Consider the following 24878-nt stretch of genomic DNA (forward strand, 5'->3'; position numbering starts at 1 on the left):
ACCAGAGTGTGTGGACACACCCTGGAATAAAGTCTTTGAAAAGACTTCTAGTAGATGTGCAAAATATTGTATTTTTCAGTGCTTAGATCAGTATTTCTCCATCTCATACTTATAGCCCTGTCTAAATATATTGGAATCATGGATGCACAATTCTTAGTTAGCACAAGCAGATAACACAAACTGAACAAATCGGTTCAGCACAGATTCAGATGTTTTTCAAATTAAAATTGATCATCAAATTCTTTTTGAACTGTATTGCTTTGATGTCACTTTGAATTGCTAGTTTATATTGCTATACAGAATACATTAGTATAGATCCTCATAAATACACTATGATTTTCTGCTGAGTTCCTGTGGTTGTTAGAGTTCCATGCATAGTGCATTTACTATGCTGACAGATAAAACACTGGTACAAATTATGAAATGGAATCCCATTTACATTTTTGTATCATGCCGGTGAAAGTTTTACTGTGATGAATGTTTGGTATTATGATAGATTCTTAGTCCTTCAACTTCCAATGGTGACCACTATGCTTCTCTTGAGTGTAATAATATAATTGATAGCACATGGGAAGCATGAAATAACTGACAACACTATTTGAAGAGATCAGAACAGGCTGATTTGGCAGAAGGTTAATTTAAAAATTTAGAAATGATTTAGCTGTGCCATAATTTGTAAGGTACAGTCCTTCCCTATTTCAAAAAATTTCTCTCTATTTCATCCCATCTGTTAGGGCATGTCAGAGTGATATAAACAATTGTGAAGGATTGTGATGCAATCTATGCCTCTTTTATACATGTATAGGGATATTGCCTGCAGAGCTTTGGGAGGGATGCTAGAACTATGCTTTCATTATTTTTGGGATACTGTTGAATGAAAATATTGTGTGATAACTATCCAGGAGATTATCTAATCCCCCCCAACTCGTCCACCATATTTTGCCTCATTGTAGTTTCCTTTAATCTGTTAACACTATATAAATAATCACAACTTCAGTTGTTTGTGATGAGTCAGATTGCAAAACAAGACATTCTGAAATATATGAAAGAGTTTTCATTATTCAAGGCCCTCCCTCTATCTGCACACAAATAAAATTCTCCTATTTGTCATTTTCAATTAGGCAAAACATAGGACCACAATTTTTGAATAAAAGTACTTCAAATGAGCTAATTCAAAGAATGTGTCCAAAATCAAGGATCCATTATTCCCATTGCGCTGAAATTTGACAAAGATCTCCCATCATAAAGATTCTTCAAGGCTTTAGCAAGCCTGTTGAAAATCACTATTAAAATTTCTCTTCTAGATCTAGTGAAAAATCCTTTTCCAAATCATTCTTTTTGCCTAACATTTATAAATCCACTTTTGATACCATCTCTCTCCTGTCTGATAAATGTTGTTCTATCTGCCATTTCTTCAACAACATATTTTGAACATAGTCTATCCTTAGAAGCAAACATCTTTATTAACGTTGATATTGATATTAATTTCAGAGCCCATTCTTTAAAAATCTCCTTCAGTATTTTCATTGTTGTAACTTTTGCATCATTTTGGAGGGTTGGGTTTTTTCCTCTCTGTGTAGACCCCTCTGGTGTCCAATTTTTAAAATCATGAAGTTACATATCAGTTATGTCTTACAAAAACAAAACCAGAACTATTTGCCTGAGAAGCTGTTTGTTCTTTATAATTAATTACAAAATCTTATTATAAATGTTCCAATATTCCAAGTTCATCTGGACCCTTGGACCATTTATAGCTTTCTAAAATCAAAATCTCAGCTTTTTGCTATTTATTTCAGATACTTTAAATTCATAGGATTATAATTAATGTTTTCTTTCGTTCAGGATTAAAGGCAGTCTCAAAGGGTATTTTCAAACTTGTCACTCTAATAGCTTAGAAATAGTTAATGAGCAATTTCCTAAAGCGATTAGCAAGTGAAGGTTAGCAAAGTTAGCGCCCTTTAAAAGCTTCCAAACATGGTTAAGAAAAAAATGACTATTCCCATCATCTCTAGCACTCAAATCATGGGAAACCACTGTCCTGCAATCTCTTTGGGTGGAGTAGCCATCCAGGACACGCAATGGCAATCTCCCAACCTCTCCTTATCTATAGATATTCCCAAAAAACAGTCTACTTACCATCTCTTCATTCTTCACCACTTTTGTTGGCTCCACTTTTGCAAAAATGTCTACAATTTGTCATTTGTCATTCAGGAATCTATTAAACTATACTTTAGCCATTAGAGGGAATAGCTTATGGTGACTGTTTCTTTAAATAGTTCATGCAGTTAATCTATTTATTTGTCAGTAATCACTGCCTATATTTCTAGTAACAACCATCTATAGCCATGATGGCAAACCTATGGCACGTGTACCAGAAGTGACAGAGCCATCTCTCCGGGCACGCCAGCCATCGCCCGTTGCTCTTCCGTGTTCTGGCACGCACATGTGTGCCGGCCAGCTGGTCTTCACACGGTGGGAGCACCGGAAACCAGAAGCTGAGCTTCTAGCCCAGGAAACTGAGTTTCTGGTTTCCCACATGTGTATGCGCGCCGGCCATCTGGTCTTCGTGCACACATGCACTCCAGAAACCAGAAAACCAGATGGCTGGCACACATGCCGGGGAGCTGTTCCTCCGGTTTCTGGTGCTCCGCCCTCTGCGTATGCGCTCATTTCGGCACTTGGTGCTGAAACGTTTCACCAACTATAGGATCTATAGGAATTCTGTGCTTCAGTCAGTATCAATAAAATACATTTTACACATTTTCCTTTCAGTTTCTAGAAAGACATTCTGTTGAGTTTTTTTCCCAATAATAATCTAGCTATTTTATTATTTACACAATCATATGACCAACAGAATCACAGATGTTCATCTCTCCTCTTGAATATATAAGAAAACTGAAGTTTGCTTCCTGTAGCATCATGCATGTTTTAAACTGACAATGATAGGTTGTCAGAAAGATACAAACAAAATACAAAAAACCCCTGCTCCTTTAGTTTCAAGAGGGAGAGCACACATGATTAATTGCAGCACTTGTTTTTACCAGAACTTTATCTCATACATTGTTTTTATTGCTTATTCATAACATTTAACAGTGTTGTTTTGACCACATGTTCCTGTTCAAGCACAAATCTTTCACAAAATGCAGGCTGCCTAACTCTTCTTCTCTGTTAGTGAAATTTACGGACCCCATACATAACCTTGTTTTGACAGATTTTGTGATTTTAAACCATGACATTATGTTTTGTATTATTGTTGCCTTTTACGCATGACACTGCTGCACCATTCAAACTGTAGAGGGCACCAGATCTTTTTTTAAATTCTTGGTATGATAACCTTGTCTTCTTTTTCTTCCTTTTAATGATATTTTAGTGACAAAAGAGAAAAAATAGAAACTAAAAACCCTTAGAAAAGTTAATCAAGCAGGCCTGGAGCATATTCTTTTGTCTGAAAATTCAACCTTTGGTATATCTGGTCAAAGTCTAGGAAAGTATTTCATTAGAAGATACTGAAATAGTATGTAGGAGCAGCTATGTCTGCCTTTTCTTAAATTGCAGCAAAATAAAATTATTTTAAAGCATGTGAAAAATCCTGCTGGATCAGCTCAAAGTCTCATCTACTTTAGCATTCTACTTCCCTTAATGAACAACTATATGCCTGTGGGAAATCCACAAGCAGGACACTCAAAACCTATTGCAAGCAGGTGATTCATATATATGCTTAAATCAGTGCATGCTGCCCTTAAGCCACATGTCACAAATGATGCTATGTAATAATTGAGTTTAGTGCTGATTCAAGGAAAATGTTTCCTTTGCTATTGGTAGCCACATCAGCTGCTTATCTGGGGCAGTATAATAAAGCATCACAACAGAAAACAATGGACAATGAGATGGATTCCAAAATCAAAAGACTTCAGTGAATGGGCTTGGGAAATAGCATCCAGAAATTGACCAGAGCTATGTTGTCATTAATGCTCAGTTGGGATTTTTACCCCTGGTTTATTGCTGAATTACATATTATGCTGTGCCAAAAAACAACCAAACACTCTGTTGCATAACACTATGCACCAAATGTTTATATTTGGAGTACTAAATTATATATTAAATATTCAAGAGTAACTAGAATATCACTTGTAATCAACTGTAGACTTTTTACATTTACAATTTTTGCTTTTTCTTAATTTTTGTCAAAACGGTCTTCACTGTGTTCACTTTCTCACTACTGCATTATTTAAAATCTACCATGTGAAATATTGAATTTCACGTGAGAAATAGCAGTTGTAAAGCTATTGTATTTAAAACATAACTAAATTATATATTCAAGCAAATAACTTTTCTGATTCTATTGAAATCAGTTGCTTATGCTGCAGGTCAGTAACATCTTATGGTAATCCTCTGATTGTATATTTACTGGTGGCTGTAGACATTCTGAAGAACTGTCCCACATGTATGTATGTTTCAAGATACTTGTGTCAGTTGTTAGGTAAGGTAGGCAAAATTCCTTTGAGCAAAGCAAATTTTAAACTAAATTCTATATGTCTCTTCTGTGAAAATTGTAGATATCAAATCTCCAAATTTTGACCAGGTGTACAGCAAAGATGGTGTACTGGAAATTAAACATTGTATTGTAGTTGTGTTGGATAAATAAACATATTTGATTTATGAAAGTATGCCATATTCAGTAGCCTAGAAAGAAGGAGAATATTATGTCTTTTGGATCTTCCTTAATGTATGATGAAAAGTTATTACAGGTAAGCTAAATTGTGTACATAGATTCATTCAAAAGTCATATTGATTGTGAAGTAGCCAAAATGTTTTCTCATATTTGTATATGATGCGTGTACTATTTAGATCAGACAAAATCAACCTAATATTCACCTGATGTTTCTGGTCACAGCGGTGCAATCACTTGCCAATCCCAAGATTGATCAGAAGTGATCTAAAGTGTTTGGTCTCAGATTTCTCACCTCATATTTAGATCATAATTTAACATACAAGTATATACTTACATCAATCATCTTAATGTATTTTATTAACATTTGGCCACCTTTGTGCAGATTTTATATGTTATGACTAGTAGGCAAAATTATAAATAATTTGATTGATATGTATTTATATATGCATAATTAGATTTTTTTAGAATTTCACAAAATCAGTATGTTTTCTGAAAAGAACAAATTTGAACCAAATACTTTTAGCAGAAATCTGGTGAAGTATTTGTAAAAAGTCTTCAGCAACAAACAGAGTCAATATTGTTTTGGTACTACATATATCAAAATTCAAAGTTATTTCATTCCTTGTTAGATAAGAAAATTTTGATGTCATACAATCATTGAGCTGGAAGATACCTTGAAAATCTTCTAATTCAACCCCTTTTCAAAGCAGGAGACCTTCTATCATCCTGGACAAATGGTTGCCCAGTCTATTCTTGAAAACTTCCAGTGATGGAGTGCCCTTTCCTTCCTTCCATCCTTCCTTCCTTCCCTCCCTCCCATCCTGTTTTTGCTGTTGAGTCAATGTTAATTCCTGGCGCCTGCCAGAATTAATCCATGCAGTTTTCTTGGTAAAGTTTCAGAAGTGGTTTGCCTGCTTCTGGTTGACAAGGTATGACTATCCTAAGATCACATAGCTGGTTTAATGCCTAAGGCAGAACTAGAACTCATGGTTTCCCAGTTTCTAGCCTAGTTCCTTAATCATTCTTCAATGACATACAAATGAAGTGAATGAATGAAACACACATCCCAAAGCTTATGTGCATAATAATGAAAATGCCTTTGAAATCCGAGGGCATGTTAAGGATATGATAAGAAACTTCTGGGTCAAATTTACAAATCTTGTCAAAGTTGGAATCTAGTTTCTAAAGTGTGTGTTGCTAATCATACAATCTGGGAATTAGGAATTGAAGTCAAAGCCGTCAAGACCTGGCTATTCCGGCAGGCCTGGAGCTGATGAGTTCCCAGCCCCACTTGAATTGCTGTGACTGTTGTGTTGTTTTTAATCTGTTTTGTGTATTTTGTTTCTGTCTTGTTTGTTTTTTGTATTTCCCCCTTCCCCACTTGTTTGTAAGCCGCCCTGAGTCCCTCAGGAATAGGGCGGCATACAAGTATAATAAACATCCAACATAATTATAGATTAACAGAATTGGAAGGGACCTTGTAGGTCATATGGTCCAACCCCCCACCCAAGCAGGAGACCCTAGTCATATAGACTTAAAGGGCGTGCAGTAGGCGAAGGGTGTCCATATGTCATAGTGCCTATGAATGGTTAAGGAAAATCCATTCCACTAAGAATCAAGATTTCCCAATAAATATGAAAATACAGCTTATGCTTTCCGTCTACCTGTCATATTGCCCTTCTTCACAATAAACAACTAGAGGGGCAGGTTCAATGAACTTTTAATGTTCCAGTCGCTAGTTATCTAAGCAAAAGAACTGAATGCACAAATAAGCTGAACTACAGCTCTCAAGTAAGCCACATACAGTATATAAGTCTTTGTGGCTCATAACATTAGTAGACAGGATCAGGGAACCCATGTGTTGTTGGCTGGCAGCAGGGACAGGATCCATGTCATGAATGAAAAGCTATTACATTGCCTCAGTCAAGTGTAATATAGAATATAAATTTAGAATGCAGATCCATGCAGATCTATTTCTCAACAGCATACAAATAAATGTGTAGTCGTGGTTGACATCACTATCCGAAAGAACAACAATTCTGTTCTGAGAAAGGTGGAAAATACTAGAAACAGGTCCATCTATATTTCACATACTTCTCCTTCACAACTCTCAAAGTTTTTGAATTAAAAAAAAACCCTGTCAGGCCTGTACGCCATCTTTTGCATTGAGCCTTCAAGCCTTTACATTTATTCTGTGGGAAAATAGGAGGAGGGATTATATGGCGTTTGGGGGGATATATAGTCTAAATAAAATTCTCAGAACATCAAGGACAACCTGCTCTACACATGGAGTGGTATGACTGGGAGGCCTCTCCAGTTGGGACAGGGCCTGATTGGGCCATGTGATGGACATGTATGTGCTGAGCAGGGTCTGGAACTTTCACTTGGGTGGGGAAAACCTGGAAGCTTTCAGATTTGGGTTTTCCCAGATGTGCCAATATGACATATCTAATAAAATGGAACTTTGAGGAAGCTCAAACATCTGAGTCTTCTTTCGTTTGGGCTATTACTTGGAACGCGGACAACCCCTTTCTGCATATGGGAAAAAACTGCAGTATGGCCAATGCTGTACTTCCAATGGCTGCCTATTTGTCTGAAGAGACAAAGTTGGCTTTGAGGCATCTCTTCAGAGCTTGAAACAGCTCACTGCTTGAAACAGCTCACTGCTTCCTATCCATGCCTAAAGTGTTTTTTAAATTCTTTACTCCATGTTCAGGGAATGAAATCAAGTCACAACTCAGTCTTTGCTGTGTATTCAGGATGTCATTATTTGTAAATGGGAGAGAATTTTGTTTCTTAAATAAAATAGCAATGGTGCTTTTTAAGTCTCTCAAGTTGACGGAAAAGTAAATTTTGTGTTGTTGCAACAACTATTTCCTAATGACCTGCAGTTTAAATTTTTTATAGTTGGAGATAATTCTCTTTCTTCTTCATGTTTGTTAAAATTATATAGGTTTTCCAATAGAAACTGCTTGGAAGAAAAACTCAGAACAGGCAGTTAAGACACCTGTCACATATAGAGATGATGATGCCTGGGTTTTAGCTTGCAGGTTGAGGCAATCTGATCCTTCTGTCTATTTCACTGAACCAGAAAGAGTGGACAGGAGTCTATTACATCTTGAGCTAAATGTGAGTACCTTTATGAAATACTTTATTGCTGTTGTTTATTTATGCTGATTACTGGGTTGGTTATCCATAGTTAGGCAATTATTTTTTTCCTTTGTTAATATAAAATATCAGTTATTACTTTTACATTCTTCCATCAGCAGTGTGACAGCCTCAGCAACTCCTTGGCCGTTCATTCAATCCGTTAAGGATGTAATACTCTAAAACTAAAAAATTCTCTTCTTACAATCATGCATCAGATTTTACACAGTTATTGGTAACTGTTACAGAGTTATCTATAAGAAACTGAAATTGTAGATAGCTCCCCATCTGTTGCAGGCAATAATATTCAATGAAGTCTAAATGTGAGACCAGAGTTCCATAAATATTTTGGAACTTGTTCTTACTGTTGTTTCACACCTTGTCTTAAAATCTGCTCCATATAAGGTAGCTTTTTAGGGTTCAAGAGAAGTATGACATACAGATGCTCCTTTCACCAATTTCATAAAGTCAGAGTGTAGAACGCATACTCTATGTAATAGTTTTTCATTTTTCATTTATATATATAAATTAATCATACATATATGACAATTAACAAGTAATTGACAAGTAACTGTTGATTGAAAATAATATTATTTAAATTAGCAGCTAAATCTGTACATCTAATTACATAAATATCAACTTCCCAACAGCTGGATAAACATGGAGCCTTGGCAAGTTCTTATTAAGGGTGGAGAAGAATTTGGCAAAGTTATTTTAGGCAGAAGGTGGCACATTCTCCTCTTCAGAACTTCCTTCCTTCCAAATTAGCTGAAAGAAATCCTTAAAGATAATATTATATTAAAGCATTGAACTGCCATTCTCACTCTGAAATAATAACCAAGTAAAGGAGACAAGCAACAACAAAGAGAAGATGGTGTAGGAAAGGACATACCCTTCTTTGTCTATATATATATAGCATTAACATCAGGAGTTTCATATTGGATATAACCTAAACATTGTAGAATGCATTTCTAAGAAATAAAAACAAATATCCAATAATGTAACAAATTAAAATACTATAGCAAGATACATTAGAAATACGTCAAACAGTTTTTTTCAAATAACTGTTTTTACATTATTTCTATATTTATTTACATTTGAACAGACTTTATTTTTTAAAACGAAAGTCCATTTAAAGTTTGCAAAACTTCAAAATAAGCAAGGATGGGGGGGTTTCTGTCTCTTAATTATAACAGGAGAAACTTTCCTTCTGCTTTAAGAACCTCCTAAGTACTTGCAAATATTCCTAAACTTAGAACCATTCATTTAGTGTCCATTTTATGTTACAACAGCACTGAAAAAGTGATTTATGACCAGTTTTCACACTTAACAACTACTGTAGCATCTCCATGATCAAGTGATCAAAATCCAGGCACTTGGCAATTGGCAATTGGCATATATTTATGACAGTTGCACCATCCCTGGGCCATGTGATCAGCATTTGTAACCTTCCCATATGACTTCCAACAAGCAGAGACAATGAAGGAAGCCAGATCTGCCTAGAAACCTCATGTTTCACTTAATAACCATAGTAATTTATTTAACAACTGGGACAAAAGTGTCAAAAAATGGGATAAAACTCACTTAACAACTACCTTGCTTAGCAAAAGAAATTTTGAGCTCAATTGTGGTTGTAAGTCAAGAACCACCTATATTTATTTACTCTGTAACTTGATATCCTGCATTTCTGTCAGTTGAGCTTTCAAAGGGGCTAATAATATAAAATGTCATCTATTAACACACACACACCACAGCGAACACTGATCTATTATTATATCATTTCTTAAAAACCTTGGCTGAAGAAGACAATTATTTCTTTTCTTGACTGGAAAAAAAATAAGTTGAAATATAGCTCCTTAGCTTGTGGATGAGACATGGGTCATTGCATCATGAAATTTGGTAAGAGCACTTCTGCTGCCGGTCCTGAAAAGATTTATGCAAAGAAAGGCATGTTCTGAACTCTACATAAAAAAGGGTGTCTCTATCCTGACTCTTTGCTTGGGCAGGTCCCTTTGCAGCCCTATGACTCTATGATTCCCAAGACATTTCATATGAGTAGACATTAATTTCCAGAATTTCCCCACTAGCAAGCTGGCAGGAGGAATCCTGGAGTTGACGTCCATGCAGATTAAAGTTGTTGAGGTTGAGAAACATTGATTTAGCTGATCTTGAGAAGCTAAGCAAGGTGAACTCTTACTAGAACTTAAAATGGAAGGCTGCCAGGCTTGAAAGTTAGGTTGGAAAGGCAAAAACATCCTAGAAAAAAACAGTTGCAAATTACTTTTGTACTGTTGCCAAGAAAATGACATATCCACATAGATATCAGGAATTAAAGTTTACTCAAGCAGATTATTATTTTTTTACTCCTAGCTCATCAGTTGTCTTTCTCATTTACCAGGTAAGATGAATAGATAAGCCTGAAAGAAAAGAATAAATGCTGAGATATAAAAGGAGATCAGGTTTTTTAAAACAGTTTTCTTGGACAAAATAGGCTGCCAATCCTGGAATGAGATTTGAATAATAGCTAAATGCATGAGTGTATCCAATTATCAAAACCATATTCCATAGCAGATTATTATTTTGTTATTTAAATATTATTTATAATTTAGATGTTTTAATGCAAGGTGCTGCATAATTCATTTATTATCTTTACATCAGAGGTAAGTTCCTACCAGTTCGGACCGATTCGGCCGAACCAGTAGTAACTTGGCGACCTGGGTCACTAGAACCTGCAGCGACCCAGACCTGCCATGCCACTGAACTGGTTCTCTCGTAGGCGCTGCCATCTTGTTTTTGCCTTCTGCACATGTGCTGAGCAATTTTTATTGCACTGTGCATGCGCCCACAGTGCAAGCAAGCACACGGGGGGGGGGGTATCCCTGAACAAAATGGAAGTAGCAGCATACAGAACCCACCCGTTTTACATGGTAGGATATTGCAAAGTTTGATAATGACAAGGAGAATGAGAGAGAGTGACCGGTGAGGTCTCTCCATTCTATCCTCCATTATGCTTTTTATTAGCATAACTTAGATGTATTTTTTTTTTCAGAGAAAAAAATATTTTGAAATAAACAACTGGATTCCCACAACTGCCTTTATTTTCTAAGAACATTATTTATTTGTTGAAACATCTCTTGTCAAATTGTAGGTTTGAATGAATCCATGAAAAAACTGAAGCTGAAACTCCCTCTACATGGTGCAGAATTCAGTACAAAATCTTTCTGCAAATTTGAATCCATGTTTCCTATTTTATGAATAGTTTAACATACAATTTGACTTACCATTTGCATGCAACTATAAATACCTTAGAACTCCAGGTTCTTCTTACTCTCGTTTAGCTTCATCAGTATGTTTTGCTTCCAAATAAGCTCTCAATCACATGAACTTGTTGTAAGAGGAAGGACATCTTCTAATTGATTCTTAAATTGTTGGAGTCCTTCTAAATACAGGAAGCATTTAACTATAACCTTCTTACAGTAATATTCTAGGCTTTGATGTGTGAAGCACATTCAGAAAGGATATCTGATAATGAGATCGTGATATTAGAATCATAATTCCTTTCAACAATATAGTAAATAGAAACTACAGTATAGCTTTGTAATATTATAATATAATATTACATATGAAGGATATCATTTGCCATCAACACAATCCTTTTCTTAAATCTATGCTAATCCCCTGCTGTTTTTCAATTTGTTAAATTTATTGAAATCTGTAGTTTAGTTATACCATGGTGTGAGGAACATAGCCTTGGTAATTACAGTATATTTGAGAAAGACAAAACTTTAGCATATACTTTTTCAGTGCTAGAATGCAATGCAGAATGATACATTTATTAATTTTATTCAGCCTCATTTAATTTAGCCTTGTGATGGAACTTTGGACAAAAAAAAGTATTTCGAATGTCACAGTCCAAATGTTTAAAGATTTCTATGACACTAATAACCATTTTTATTAGATGGGGGTTGATTTAAGAGGCAGGACAAGTCATTTCTGAGAACTGTTTATTTACATGCCAGAGAATAGAAAGGCCAAACTGCCTGGCAGTTCCCACTTTTAAGGGGCTGTCCGGTACAGTCAGTCCGCCGGGAAATTGGACCAATCACAGTGGCTTTAGCTGTTCCCCATTATTACATATGCAACAATTTTTACTTTATTTGTCAATGTAAAGTAGGTACAATGTATGTTTATCAAGTAAACATACATACATACATATATACATGCATGTTCATATAAAAGCTGAATAATTATATTCATATAAAAGCTGAATAGATGGAAAGAACTGTGACCTATTTAGCCAAAGCAAATAAAATATCATTGCCCTGTCTACAAATATTCCACCTAACACGTTACTTCACTAGTTTTAATTTCCAAAGCACAATAATTAGACTATAATTATATACATTTTGAATAGTAGGATGTTCATCAAGGTGAGCAGGCTATGACTCTGCTCAAAAAGGGGAATTTGGGAAGGTGTAAGGGATGGCTGTGAAAGAAGGAGGTAGAGGCAATGATTAGTTAAGAAGCTAATTTGAGAAAATGTCTCAAACATACATTTTCTAATTCACACAAAAATAAAGGGAAGAAAAGAAACACATTCAGCCTTTAGGCTTGCATGATTCTTCTGTGGCTGTTATAATAAGTAGTCCTCCTCTTTATGGCATTTATTTCTTAGCTGAGTCTACCTTATAGGGTTGACAAAAAGGCTTTCTTTCTAGAGAGTTGGAGGTTTCTCTCCTCGGTGTAAGGAAACTGTGCCCCTCTCCATTCTCAAGGGTACACTAGTCCCATAAACAGATATTGAAGAGGGAAGGAATGAAATGATTTAATATTACACCTAATAGAATAGACAAAACATATAAAACTATATTTTAAAAACTTGTTCAATTTCCAGGTTTTTGAAGCCATCAAAAGCTGTGGTGAAGTTCTTCAAGCAGCCATGTCACTAATTTCTAACGTGATCGAATGTATGGATTATTACATTAAATAATAATATTAGCTTCTATTAATTACTCTATTTTCATTTAAACTATTTCTTTTTGCTTTGGCCTTGTTTGGTTTTTAGAAGATGGTCAATGGCATTTCATTCAAAAGCCAATGCATACTTCCAATGTAATTTGTCCAATAAATTTTATATTTTAGAAAAAAAAATATTGATAAATGTTAAGCAAGTAAGCTAAAAGTCATCTGCTCCTTGACCCACTTTACACTATTACATTTTATGCAAACAACCGTACTTGTCTGCAATTGGTTCAGGATGCTTTCTTTCATAAAATGAAAAATAAGATTGATCCCAAGTCCTAAACTGCAGAGGTATTCATAAATCAAATAATTGTGTGTATGAAGCATATGCAAACACCCATGTGTACATGTCCATGTGAAAAGACAGCGGAAATACATCTTTGAAACGTCCTGTTCTCTCAGAGTTAATGAATATTCTCTCTGTTTACTTTGCCCTCCCATATAACTTCTAATCCATGGGTGTGGTGAAACTGCCTGATTAGTACCTGTTTGTGGGCCACAGAAATAGTTGTGCAGAGTTTGAAACACGGTAATATGAAACCAGTCCTCTTGGTTGATGCTCACTCGCTGCAAGCTACATTCCAGACCAAACCTGCACCAAAAGCGGAAGAGTGTTTTCTTTTTGTTATTATTATTCAGCTTCAAGGGCAGTACAGTCAGGAAGAGTAAATTCCACTCTTCCACATTTGGAATTCTCCAGGAGAGAAGGCATGTTTTAGCAAAGAACTTCCAATAAATTCCAATCCATCAAGATTTTCCACATTTCTGATACGTAGCCGCTTCTAAGATTCTGCTAAAGCAGCTTTTGACCACAGTGGGGATCTTTCTGAAATTTTCTGCTGACAGATTTTGATGACTCCTGAGCCGGCATAAGGAAATAGCAAACTGCAAGTACCAGTTGTTCAGTACTAACCTTTAACTCGATTTTCTAGAAAGTAAAAAGCTTTGGAATTCACTGAACAGTAGGAATTAGTGTAACTGTGCCTTGTGCTTTTCAGTCGATTAGTTTGCAGATTTGCCTTGACAAAAAAAGGCCTTTTGTGTAAAAAGTAAGTTATGTTGCTGCTGAGAAAACGTGGCATGCAAAATGAGAGAAATCTTCCTATTTCTTCTGTACTGAGGTTGTAAATGTTGGCAGGAATTTGCATTTCATACCACTATGTTGTAGGAAAAACAGTGTATGATTTGGAGAAACAGTTTTCCTCCATAATGATTCGATTTACTTACTGAATGAAAAAACATTTCCTGGAAGTAATTGTATAGAAATAAATACTTCTTGTTCCAGGAATATATGTGTGTTTTGATCTGCCCAACATGGAAAAAAATTGTGATTGCAGTAAACTGTCTAATCCAGGGAAGGAGAAAGAGACTGAAACAAGCCACACTTTCTTAAATAAATTTTCTATGAAAGGACTATTTGGATTTACAGATAAATTAGAACCAGGAGCTTCAAAACAGCAAGTGGTTTTAAAAGGGTTTCAAAATGTCAGTGGGGATGTTGATAGCCATGTGGACAAAGAGGATGAGAAGAACAAAGTAAATGAAGCAGCTGATCTAAATACAGTTGACCTGCTTCCAGAAACAGTGCAGGAGGAAAGTAATGTTCAGGCTGTTTCAGAAGCTGACACAAGAGACATATTTGTTTTGAAGGCGGTCTCAGGAATGGATGACCGGGCTTCAGATGACCCTGCAGAAACCATTACTGGTGCTTCAAATGTGTGCAGAATTTATGCTGGAAACTTTGTTGATTCTGAAGATAATGACAGCATAGATAATACCTATATAGACTATGCTTTTGTCTCAGATGATCATCAGGCAGATGTTTATGGGACAAGAGACTTGGAAACACAGCAAAGGGAGCAGAAGGAGCCGTCCCTCTCCGATTCCTATTCTAGCCACTCTCCTTTGTGTGAATTCAGCAAACAAGATTATAAGGATTCCATTCTTGTTCAGGGTCCTTTGGCTCATACAACAAGTGACACAGAATTAGACAATGAGGCTACAGATCTAGACGCGCATGGAAATGTAACAAACTACCCTGTGTTAAATTGTGCTGTATCATTGGAGGATAATGATCAAAATAAAGAAGACACAGAACTATATACAGAAATGCATAGTACTATAGCAGAGGGTAACACAGAGCCAATTCTACCAAATTGCAAATGGCCGTCAAAAGAAATGGGAGATACAATACCAGAAATGTATTCAAATACAGAGGTTAGAACACCAATCAAGGAAAATATTAGTTCAATTGCTACAGCAAAGGATATTCAGGAAGCTGAAGAAGACCAGGGATCTCTTTCAAGTAACTGCAGTGCTGATTCTCCTACAAAACCAGCTTCAAGTGAAAAGTCCTTTCAGCTCCCAGCCTTCTTTAGTGGATTACGTGTTCGAAAGAAAGGGTTGTCTGCAGATCCGGAGGAAACTGTCACTGAAATCAAACAGAAAGACAGTGATCTAGCTATGCTCAAACTACGACAGCCTGTTAAGAAGTCGAACCTTGCACCTGAGCCGATAACCAAGAAGAAAATATCAGAGCCGAAAGGTTCTCCTACTTTTCTAGAACAGCTTTCTCAGTTGTTAGGGCCTAAAACTGAAGAGAAAAGTATTGATGAAGTAGTACTAGCATCTGGAGAGGTCCAAGAAAGGAAATCTTATGTGACAACGGATCCATGTGAAGAAATTAAACCAAGTCCTGCAGAATCTGCACTGGATGCATTTAAAGCTTTATTTACACGTCCTCCCAAAAAAGAGACAACTGCTGACACTTCAGAATTAGAAGCAATAAAACGCAAAATGAAACATGAAAAGGAATCTTTGATGGCAATATTTGAGAGGTCTAAACAAAAATCCGGTGATGCAGCCACAGAAACAAAACCAGTAGGTTTGATTGATTCTCTTGTGTGCTTTGTCTAGAATATAGTTGCAAAAGCCTGGAGTTTTTGATATTTAGGTTTCTTGAGTGGGAAGAATTAAAATAACAATAGTAACTTCTGATGCAGAAAATGTACCACCAAACTGAAGCTCCCCCACCATTTTATTTTTCTCAGCACAATACTAGATTATCTTGATAAAAGTTGTGCATAAAAACAGTATTGTATAAAATAGCAATGTACATTATATAAATATAGATTATAAATTAGTAGGCAAAATCTTGTATGCATGAATTGTCGGATTATATTTCATTTAGAGAGAGAGAGAAGTGACAATTGAGAGGCTTATTTGCCTATAATTTATAGATTTGTGACTTACTCATTATTTTAATTTGTTTTTAAAAGCAAATCAACGATTAGTCAACATATTGATAGGCAAATACTCACTGTAAAAACATTTAAAAATAATTTGTTTATATCTAATGCATTAACATTTTGCTTTTGTCCAAGAGATTTAAATCAGGATCATGATATGTGTTTACTTTTAAAAATAAACCTATAGGGTAATGTAAATTGAGGATTATTAAGTTTTCAAATTCACACCATGGATGTTAACAACCTGTTACTGGACATCCACTAGTTTGACACTCTCAATTTAATCTAGTGCCATTGTGCATTGTCTATTATTTTCTATAGTTGGTAATCCCATGTTTGAAATGCATACAAAGGTGACATGCTTACATGGAGTTGCTGTGATAGCTTATCCAAAAAGGAGAGAATGCAGAATATGATCCGCTAGTGGGAAAAAAAATGTGATTAAATTCCATCTGAACCACATAAAGAGTTCCCAGATATGTGCAAGCTTTCATATTCCTCTTCTTCAGGTTGAAAGTACTACAAAATGAAAATAGGGAAAGAAGGGGGGAAAGTGTATGTACAATAATTTATAAAGTTAATGTTGAATATTGTAACATATTTTTTATTTGTGTGGTTTGGTTTTGTTTTATCAGGCTGATGTAATTCCTTCAGAACAGGATGACAAGACCCCAGGAAGACTCCAGACTGTCTGGCCTCCACCCAAAGCAAAGGATGAAGAAGAGAAAATAGGCTTAAAATATACAGAAGCAGGTAATTGAAAGCAGGGATACATAGAATTAGTAATGATAGTTTTCTTACATGAATGTTTACACAATGTGCTCGGAAAAAAAAGTTATGATATCATTAAATTTCCTGACAGAACAATTAATCAGTGGAACAGCTTGCCTCCAGAAGTTGTGATTGCCCCAACACTGGAAGTCTTTAAGAAGATGTTGGATAGCTATTTGTCTGAAACAGTATAGGGTTCCCTGCCTAGGCAGGGGTTTGGACTAGAAGACCTCCAAGGTCCCTTCCAACTCTGCTATTGTATTATTCCGGGACTACAATTAAAAAGTAAATGATTTTGAAGTCAAATAGTTCTGTTCCTTACTACAGTGCTTATCCCAAAATAAGTTCCTCTTTCAAATACATTTATAACCAATAAGTGCAGTACAGCTATATTAACTCATTGAAATAATCTCTACAGTCTGATTTTAAAGTATTAAAATTATGTTTTGCATACGGTTAGATTTTAGTTCACCAATTGTGTTTTAAAATGTTTGGCAAAATTGTGGATGAAGAAGTGCAATAGAAGGAACTTCACACTTTGCGGCAAGAGTCAGACAATCAAATTTCCCTGTTATGTGCTCTTACTAGAGAACTATTTTTAAAAGTGCAGTAATTAGTAATTTATGAAGTAATACAATTCAAGAAATAGTATATCTATAGTAGCTTAATAGCTATTGGCAAACATTTTATACATTTTTTGTAAGAATTGCAAGGTTCAGATTAAAATACATACATACATACATACATACATACATACATACATACATACATACATACTACATATATAAACTTTTGCTAGAAGTTTAATAGAAATAAGCAAAATGGTTCAAAATTTTAAACACTATACATACAAAGCAGTGATGGGTTTCCATTTTTTTTTTACTACCAGTTTGCTTGTGCGCGCTCGCACTTCCAGGCAGGTGGACAGAGCTTCCTGCCGCCACCACTACCGGTTTGCCCGATCCAGGCCACACTGGCAGAAACCCACCTCTGATACAAAAGGCATATTCTTTAATATGTTCTTCAATTTTTTCCATGTTGATCCTTTTTAATTAGTTTATAATATAAAATACAAAAATACAAAAGCAAAAATAGGGGAGAGAAAAAAGAAGGGAAAAAGAAAAGACATTGACTTCTGACTCTCTTTGGTGCCATAGAATAAGATAGTAATATCAAACCACCTTTTAAATTTTACATAATAATATAAACTAGCCATTTGTATAATAATAAATCAGTCTAATCGGTAAAGCCCAAAATCAAAGTTTCGTTTTTTTCCACCTCAAGCACAAAGTCCAGAAGCGGTTTCCTAGTACAAACAAAAGTAATTGTGTGTTTTTCCTTTATCAAAACAATCAACTTAACAATCATTTTTTCTGATAACTCCATCAACTTTTGCAGCTATTCGTCCATTGTGGGAATTGAAGTGTCCTTCCATTTTTGCGTATAAAGTAATCTTGCTGCAGTCAACATGTATAACATCAAAGTTCCATTTTTTTCCCCAAGACTTTTTCCATTAAACCCCCAAAAGAATAGTTTCTGTTTTATCTTAAATTCATTTCAAGTATCTTCTGTATTAGAATATGAATTTCTTTGCATTATAATATATCCACCATAAATGATAAAAAGTCCCTTCTTTACATTTGCATTTCCAACATTCATTTGAAATGTCTTTATACATTCTTGATAACATGCCTAGTGTTAAATACCACCTATACATTATCTTATAAAATTTTTCTTTTAAATTGTAAAAGTGTAAATTTTAAACCTTTCGCCCACAGATTCTCCCATTGTTCAGACATTACATTAAATCTAAAGTTCCTTATATATATATACAGGTTTTGGTGTATTCGGGTCTTTTCCCATGTAAGATTGAGAGTATCTTGGCGATGTTTCGACGAGGTCCCACTCGTCATCCTCAGGCTGGTTTCTTCAGTCTCGTGCCTGTGCGAGCAAAGCGTGATCGGAACTGCCGTCCCTCTATAAATACTGGTGGGGGGGTGTAGAGTCCTGGCTCTGTTGCTGCAAGCAGATTGGTTGGCTGTGTTGTAACATCTTGATTATTTGATAGAGTTGATGTTTGCAGATTAGTCAGCTGTTTCGTAACACCCTGTGTGGCTGAGGTACTGGCTGTGTAGCTATTGTTCTTTTGTGTTGTAATGACCTGGGTGATGGGCTGTGTGATAACCTCCTGAGTTCTATTGTAGTGATATCCTGAGTCCTCTGCTGCAACGTCTTGGGGGGGTGGCTGCATTGTAACATCCTGAGCCTTTGTGTTGTAACCTCCAGAGTTCTGTGATGTCATGTCCTGAGCAGATGGCTGAGGTGTAACATCCCGGGCTTTGGTTTGGCTCTGAGTTTGCGGTCTGGCCATGTGTTCATGACGTGTGTCAGTTTGCTTTGTGTGGGGGTCAAAGCAGGGTGCAGCAGTTGGTGATGCTGCCATAGTTTGGCTTCTGGATGGGTTTGGGTTTGAGTCTGGTGAGGGTGATTGGTGGTTGCGCCCTGTGTTGTTCTGGGTCCGGTGTCAGTTTTCGTGGCTAGGATTCGTTTGTTGACTAGGGCTCGTTTCCATATGTCTGGTAGGCGGGAGGTATCACGTTTATTCATGTTGTGGGGGTGTTTCTCTATTTCTATGGCTTCCATAATTATTCTCTTGTTGAAGTGTTCAGTTTTGGAGATTAATATGGTTCTTTCAAAATCAATTTCATGTCCCGTTGCTTTAAGGTGCTGGAAGAAGGAAGAAGGTTTTTTTTTCTTTTATGACTGCGTTCTTGTGTTCTGCAATGTGTGCATTTATTCTCCTATTACTTTGTCCAATATATGTGACAGGGCAGATTTTGCATGGCATTTCATAGACTCGGTTTTCTAGCTGGATCTTGTCTTTGGGGTTTCTTAAAATATTGGCTATTTTTTGGTCAGTGCCAAGGGCTTTCTTGATATTATGTTTGTGGAGAATTTTGCTGATTTTATCTGTGGTGCCTTTGATGTAAGGGAGGAGGTCGATGCCGTTGTCCTGTTCTGTGTCTTGATTCTTGGGTGATGTCTCCTTTTGGATTAGGTTGGTAATTGTGTTTCTTTGGAATCCATTGGCAATTAATACGTTTGTGTGAGTGTGTAATTCAGTTTTCAGGTGGTCTTTGTCAGCTAGGCATTTGGTTCTGGAGATGAGGGTCTTGGCTATGGAGTTGATCTGTGCAGGGTGGTGATGGGATTGTGCATTTAAGTACCGGGGTGTGTGTGTGTTTTTCTGGTAGATGGTGTGTCCTAGGGAGCCATTGGGTTTTTTGTAGATTAAGACGTCCAGAAAGGGAAGTTGGTTGTTAGCTTCTATTTCTATGGTAAATTGTATTTTGGGGTGTAGGCTGTTGAGATGTGTGAGGAAGTTGTCCAGTTTTTCCTTCCCATGTGGCCAAATTACAAATGTGTCATCTACATATCTAAATCAGAATTTGGGTTTGTGTTCAGATTTATCTAAGGTGTCGGTTTCAAAATGTTCCATTTATAGGTTTGCGATGATGGGTGAGAAGGGTGATCTCATAGGAGCTCCTTCTATCCAACCCCCCAAGAAGTTGCAGCAGAGGACTCAGGATATCACTACAATAGAGCTCAGGGGGTCATCACACAGCACATCACCCAGGTCATTACAACACAAAAGAACAATAGGCACACAGCCAGTAATTCAGCCACACAGGATGTTATGAAACAACTGACTAATCTGCAAACATCAACTCCATCAACTAATCAAGATGTTACAACACAGCCAACCAATCTGCTTGCAGCAACAGAGCCAGCACTCTACACACCCCCACCAGTATTTATAGAGGGATGGCAGCTCCGATAATACTTTACTCGCACAGGCACGAGACCGAAGACACCAGCTTGAGGATGACGAGTGGGACCTCGTCGAAACATCGCCAAGATACTCTCAATCTTACACAGGAAAAGACCCGAATACACCAAAACCTATATATATATATATACACACATACATACATACATACATACACACACATACACACACACACACACACACACTTGTATGTGTGTGTGTGTAAACTAATGACATATATGTCCATCTGATTCGAGCTCTTCTTTACACTTGAAGATAGAGATTAAAATATATTATTTTACCATAAGTCTACTCTGGGTTCTCTTCAAGTTTTTTAAATCTTTTGCTTTTTAATGTTCTAAAAAATATAAAATGAAAACTGACTAAATTATAAAATTATTTCATGAATAAAGTACTAAAATGTTAAGATCATGAGTTATTAGACAATTAAGTTAGTGTCTGTGATTGTATTTGTTTAGGTACCTATCGGTATTCTAACGGTTCAGACCGGTTTGCCCAAACTGGTAGCAGAAATCATGGATGGCCCGGCCCACCCACCCTGGCTCTATGGCATCCCATTTAGGCCATTTTTTCACCAAAAACACATGTGCAGAAGGCTGTGTGCATGGGCGAAGGTGGCGTGCACACTAACATTTGCAAACCGTTAGGGAAAGTAAGTGAATGCCACCCCTGGTGCCTATATGTGTATATTATCTGCATGTATGTTATTGACAATTTATGAAAAGCTGGCATTGTAAAGAATGCCTAGGAAATGAAATATTAAGCATTTCATACTTTGATATCCCAGTTTTGACATTCTGTAGAATTCCTAGACGTTCTATAAAATTTCACATATTGATGATAACATATATAAAACATTATCCGTCACAAGTGAGACATAATGAAAGACATAGGAACATAACACAGAAAGCATTAAAACATATTTGCAAGGTTCTAAAATTAGAAGTTAATAGCATTATGGTTGGTCACATACTGTATATATTAGAGCTTCTGAGAAATGCTTCTTAAATGTAATATATAGGAGGCTATTTTTTAAGGAAATATTTTTCAAACCGCACCCCAAACTTTAAGGATCATGTTGATGCTATTGAGAATCTCAGAAGGAATCCATAGCATCCTGGGAAACAGCTTTGACTCCCTCCCCCCCACCCCTAACTGTTAGATTGGGCTAGGAAAAAGAAACACTGTCACACTCCCTTGGGGAAACGTTTTGATTATATAGAATGTGCTCTAAATGGCTTTTTCACTGTTCGCTGCACACTTAACAAAGAGAAGAGAGTTTAGAATGCATGGGGCTGCACACAGAGATTCTCATCTAGTTTGAGAAATGCCAGAATTAGTCACACTTCAGTAAGAATTTTTTTTTTTTTATTCATGATGTCTTAATACACCGATCTTTAGAGAAAGGCCAATACCTTGTAAAGTTGGCTGCTCTGCATCCACCTCAGACTACGTAGATAAGTTCCAGTTTTCCAAAGACTTGAAATATTATTACTTATCTAACACATGCAGATACTCATCACGGCTATTCATTGTTTTGAGCCTGAAATGTTAGCAACTTATTTACAGTCACTTTGGAATCAGCCATTTCCCTCCTAATGAGGGAATCTGGTTGGCTTCCAGGTGAACTTTTAATCCTAAATGACACAATCAAAACCATTAGCTGATTTTTGTGCTATAATAACTTCTAGAGAATTCTCCCAGGCTATAGCTGTCACAGAACATTCTACTTACATAACAGTATAAGCACCGCGCTGGATGCAGCTCCTTTTCTGAAAATAGGATCATTTCCTTGGTTGACATCTGCTCAGGATATTTTCACCAATAAAAAAGGAAACATCCATTAATGCCCTTTTTTCATCTTTTCCCACTATTCCATATAATCATGGACATCTTTAGAGTTGATTATGGGAGCATGGAGAGGTTTACAGAACAGAACAGAATAACAGAGTTATTCAGTTTACAGAATATTCGGTTTACAGACCCCCTTGGAGGTCTTCTAGTCCAATCCCCTGCTCAAGCAAGAAACCCTGTACCATTTCAGACAAATGGTTAGCTAATCTCTTCTTAAAACCCTCCAGTTTTTGAGCACCCACTATTTCTGGAGGCAAGCTGTTCCATTGATTAATTATTATAACTGTCAGGAAATTTCTCCTTAGTTTTAACTTCACTTTTGAATTCCATGGATATCCACTCAGTCAGATTTTGAATCTAATCCAATATTTGATTTATACCATATGCCTATTATCCTAACCCTAACCCTAACCTTTTGACTTTGGCAACTTTAAGATGTGTGGACTGCAACTCCCAGCATTCCCCAGTCAGCTTGTTGAACTAGAGTTTAAAAAAAAATCAGAAAAAGACTGTGTCATTCCTGACCTGTTTGTTCTGCGCATAGAAAATTGCAGACATGACCATGTATTTTGGAAAGCTTGACTGAAGAGCAACTTTTCCTTTTTATTGTAAAAAACTATGTAAAGATTCAGTAGAAATTTAGAAAATTGGAATTTAATGAGACAGTAAGTATAATATTATTAGGTGTCATTACTTGCTGTTGCTGTGCAATAATTATTATATCAAATATGTTTTCCACAGACCTAAGCTTCAACAATTGCATGCTTAGTCACTATGTGATTGAGTGAAAAGGAAATTTCACTCAACACAGGTAGGAGACATATATTCAATACCAGTTGGTAAAAGTCACTGCCATCTGTACAGACTATACATTTTATTTTTATGATGTATATATGACTTTTGAATCCTTTTCTATTTTTGCTATAATTGCTTTAAATTCTACATATTTTGTTTAGAAATATTGTTAAAGATCTACTCGACCTAACCATTCAGGTTCTAACCACTAGTCCTATTGTTTCAATTTAGCTACATAACTTATCAATTTAGATACAGATCACATCAAATCTTTATTATGGTCATGATATTATGGTCAGGAGGATGGGATAAAGTAATTAAAATAGACTTTAATGACCACTTAATGACAAAGTAATAAAATATATAAAAAGCTAGAATATATGAAAGATATAGGAATTTAGATAGATATAGATGATATATAGATGGGTATATATATAGATGCAAATATATATAAACAATCAAAACAAATCTAAAAGAAGAATTAGTAGCATTAGATGGCATAGGGGACTATAAAAGCTTAATATGTGGAAGACTATATCAAGCTATAGAGCATTCCAATATGGTGAATTAGGTGCTCATTAAATCTAGAGCAAAAAACATAATCGTTTTAAGGGAAAACACACATTCTTATCAAACGTGTCTTTCCTCACAACAAAATTAAAAAGGGCATAAGGACTGAGCATTTATCAGATTAACTGCTCTAATTCAGTACTGTCTGGTCATGAATTTGTACTCTCTAGGTGGAAACATTTATGCACCACTTCAAATACTTTTTTTTTGCTTATGAAAAGAAAAAAATGCACCCTTAAAATATTTATATAAAAATAGTATGCAGGCAAAAAAGAGAGGTTCTTTGTTATATTCTTTGTCAATATGTATTATATTTCATATTACAACCATTGCTTGTGGCTCTGACAATGTACTGTGCTCAAAATGATGGTGTGCATTTCAATTGTATTGAGGTACTGTGTATCTAATTATTTACTAAAATGGCCTTCTGTCTTCCCACTCTAAACAATGGCAGTAATTTGAATATTTTTCTGACACAAGTAGTATAAAAAGAGAACTTTGATTAGCTGACAGTGTTGGAAATAATTACAGTAAGACAAAATTTATTTTATGTTTTACATTTTAAATAGCATTTTCTGATGTTTATATGTTTCATTTCCATTTCATCGCCTTTTACAGTTATTTAATCCTGCAGCAAAGTCATGCTGTTTCTATGGCACCTCAATTTCCATGGCAACAGACTGTGAAGCTATAAATACTATTTTTAATTTAGTGTGAGAAAAAGAAGTAAGGTTGTGAATGAAAACAAAACCAAAGTACCTTAACTGAAAATAATAGTATTTGTCATAAAAAAGCAGATTTTAGTTGTAATATTTAACTGTGTTACAGTATCTGTAATATGTAATATGTTTTAATTACAATAACCTGTTTTGGGTTCAAGTGATACATGATCTGGCATTTTGAGTGATTTCAAGTCACAAAATCACAAGTTTAGTTTTCCTTTTTTCAT

General features: G+C 35.8%; 1 protein-coding gene across 1 annotated transcript in view; it reads left to right on the top strand.

The window, feature by feature from the left end:
* The window catches only part of FMN1 (formin 1), a 130910-nt gene that overhangs the window by 22765 nt on the left and 83267 nt on the right, over positions 1–24878 (top strand). The window contains exons 3-6 of the mRNA XM_032213656.1: positions 7626–7801; positions 12714–12786; positions 14196–15721; positions 16725–16842. Coding sequence (XP_032069547.1) covers positions 7626–7801; positions 12714–12786; positions 14196–15721; positions 16725–16842 — 1893 coding nt within the window. The remainder of the gene's footprint in view (positions 1–7625; positions 7802–12713; positions 12787–14195; positions 15722–16724; positions 16843–24878) is intronic.

This window comes from Thamnophis elegans, chromosome 1 (genome assembly GCF_009769535.1).
Source record: "Thamnophis elegans isolate rThaEle1 chromosome 1, rThaEle1.pri, whole genome shotgun sequence".
NCBI lineage: Eukaryota > Metazoa > Chordata > Lepidosauria > Squamata > Colubridae > Thamnophis > Thamnophis elegans.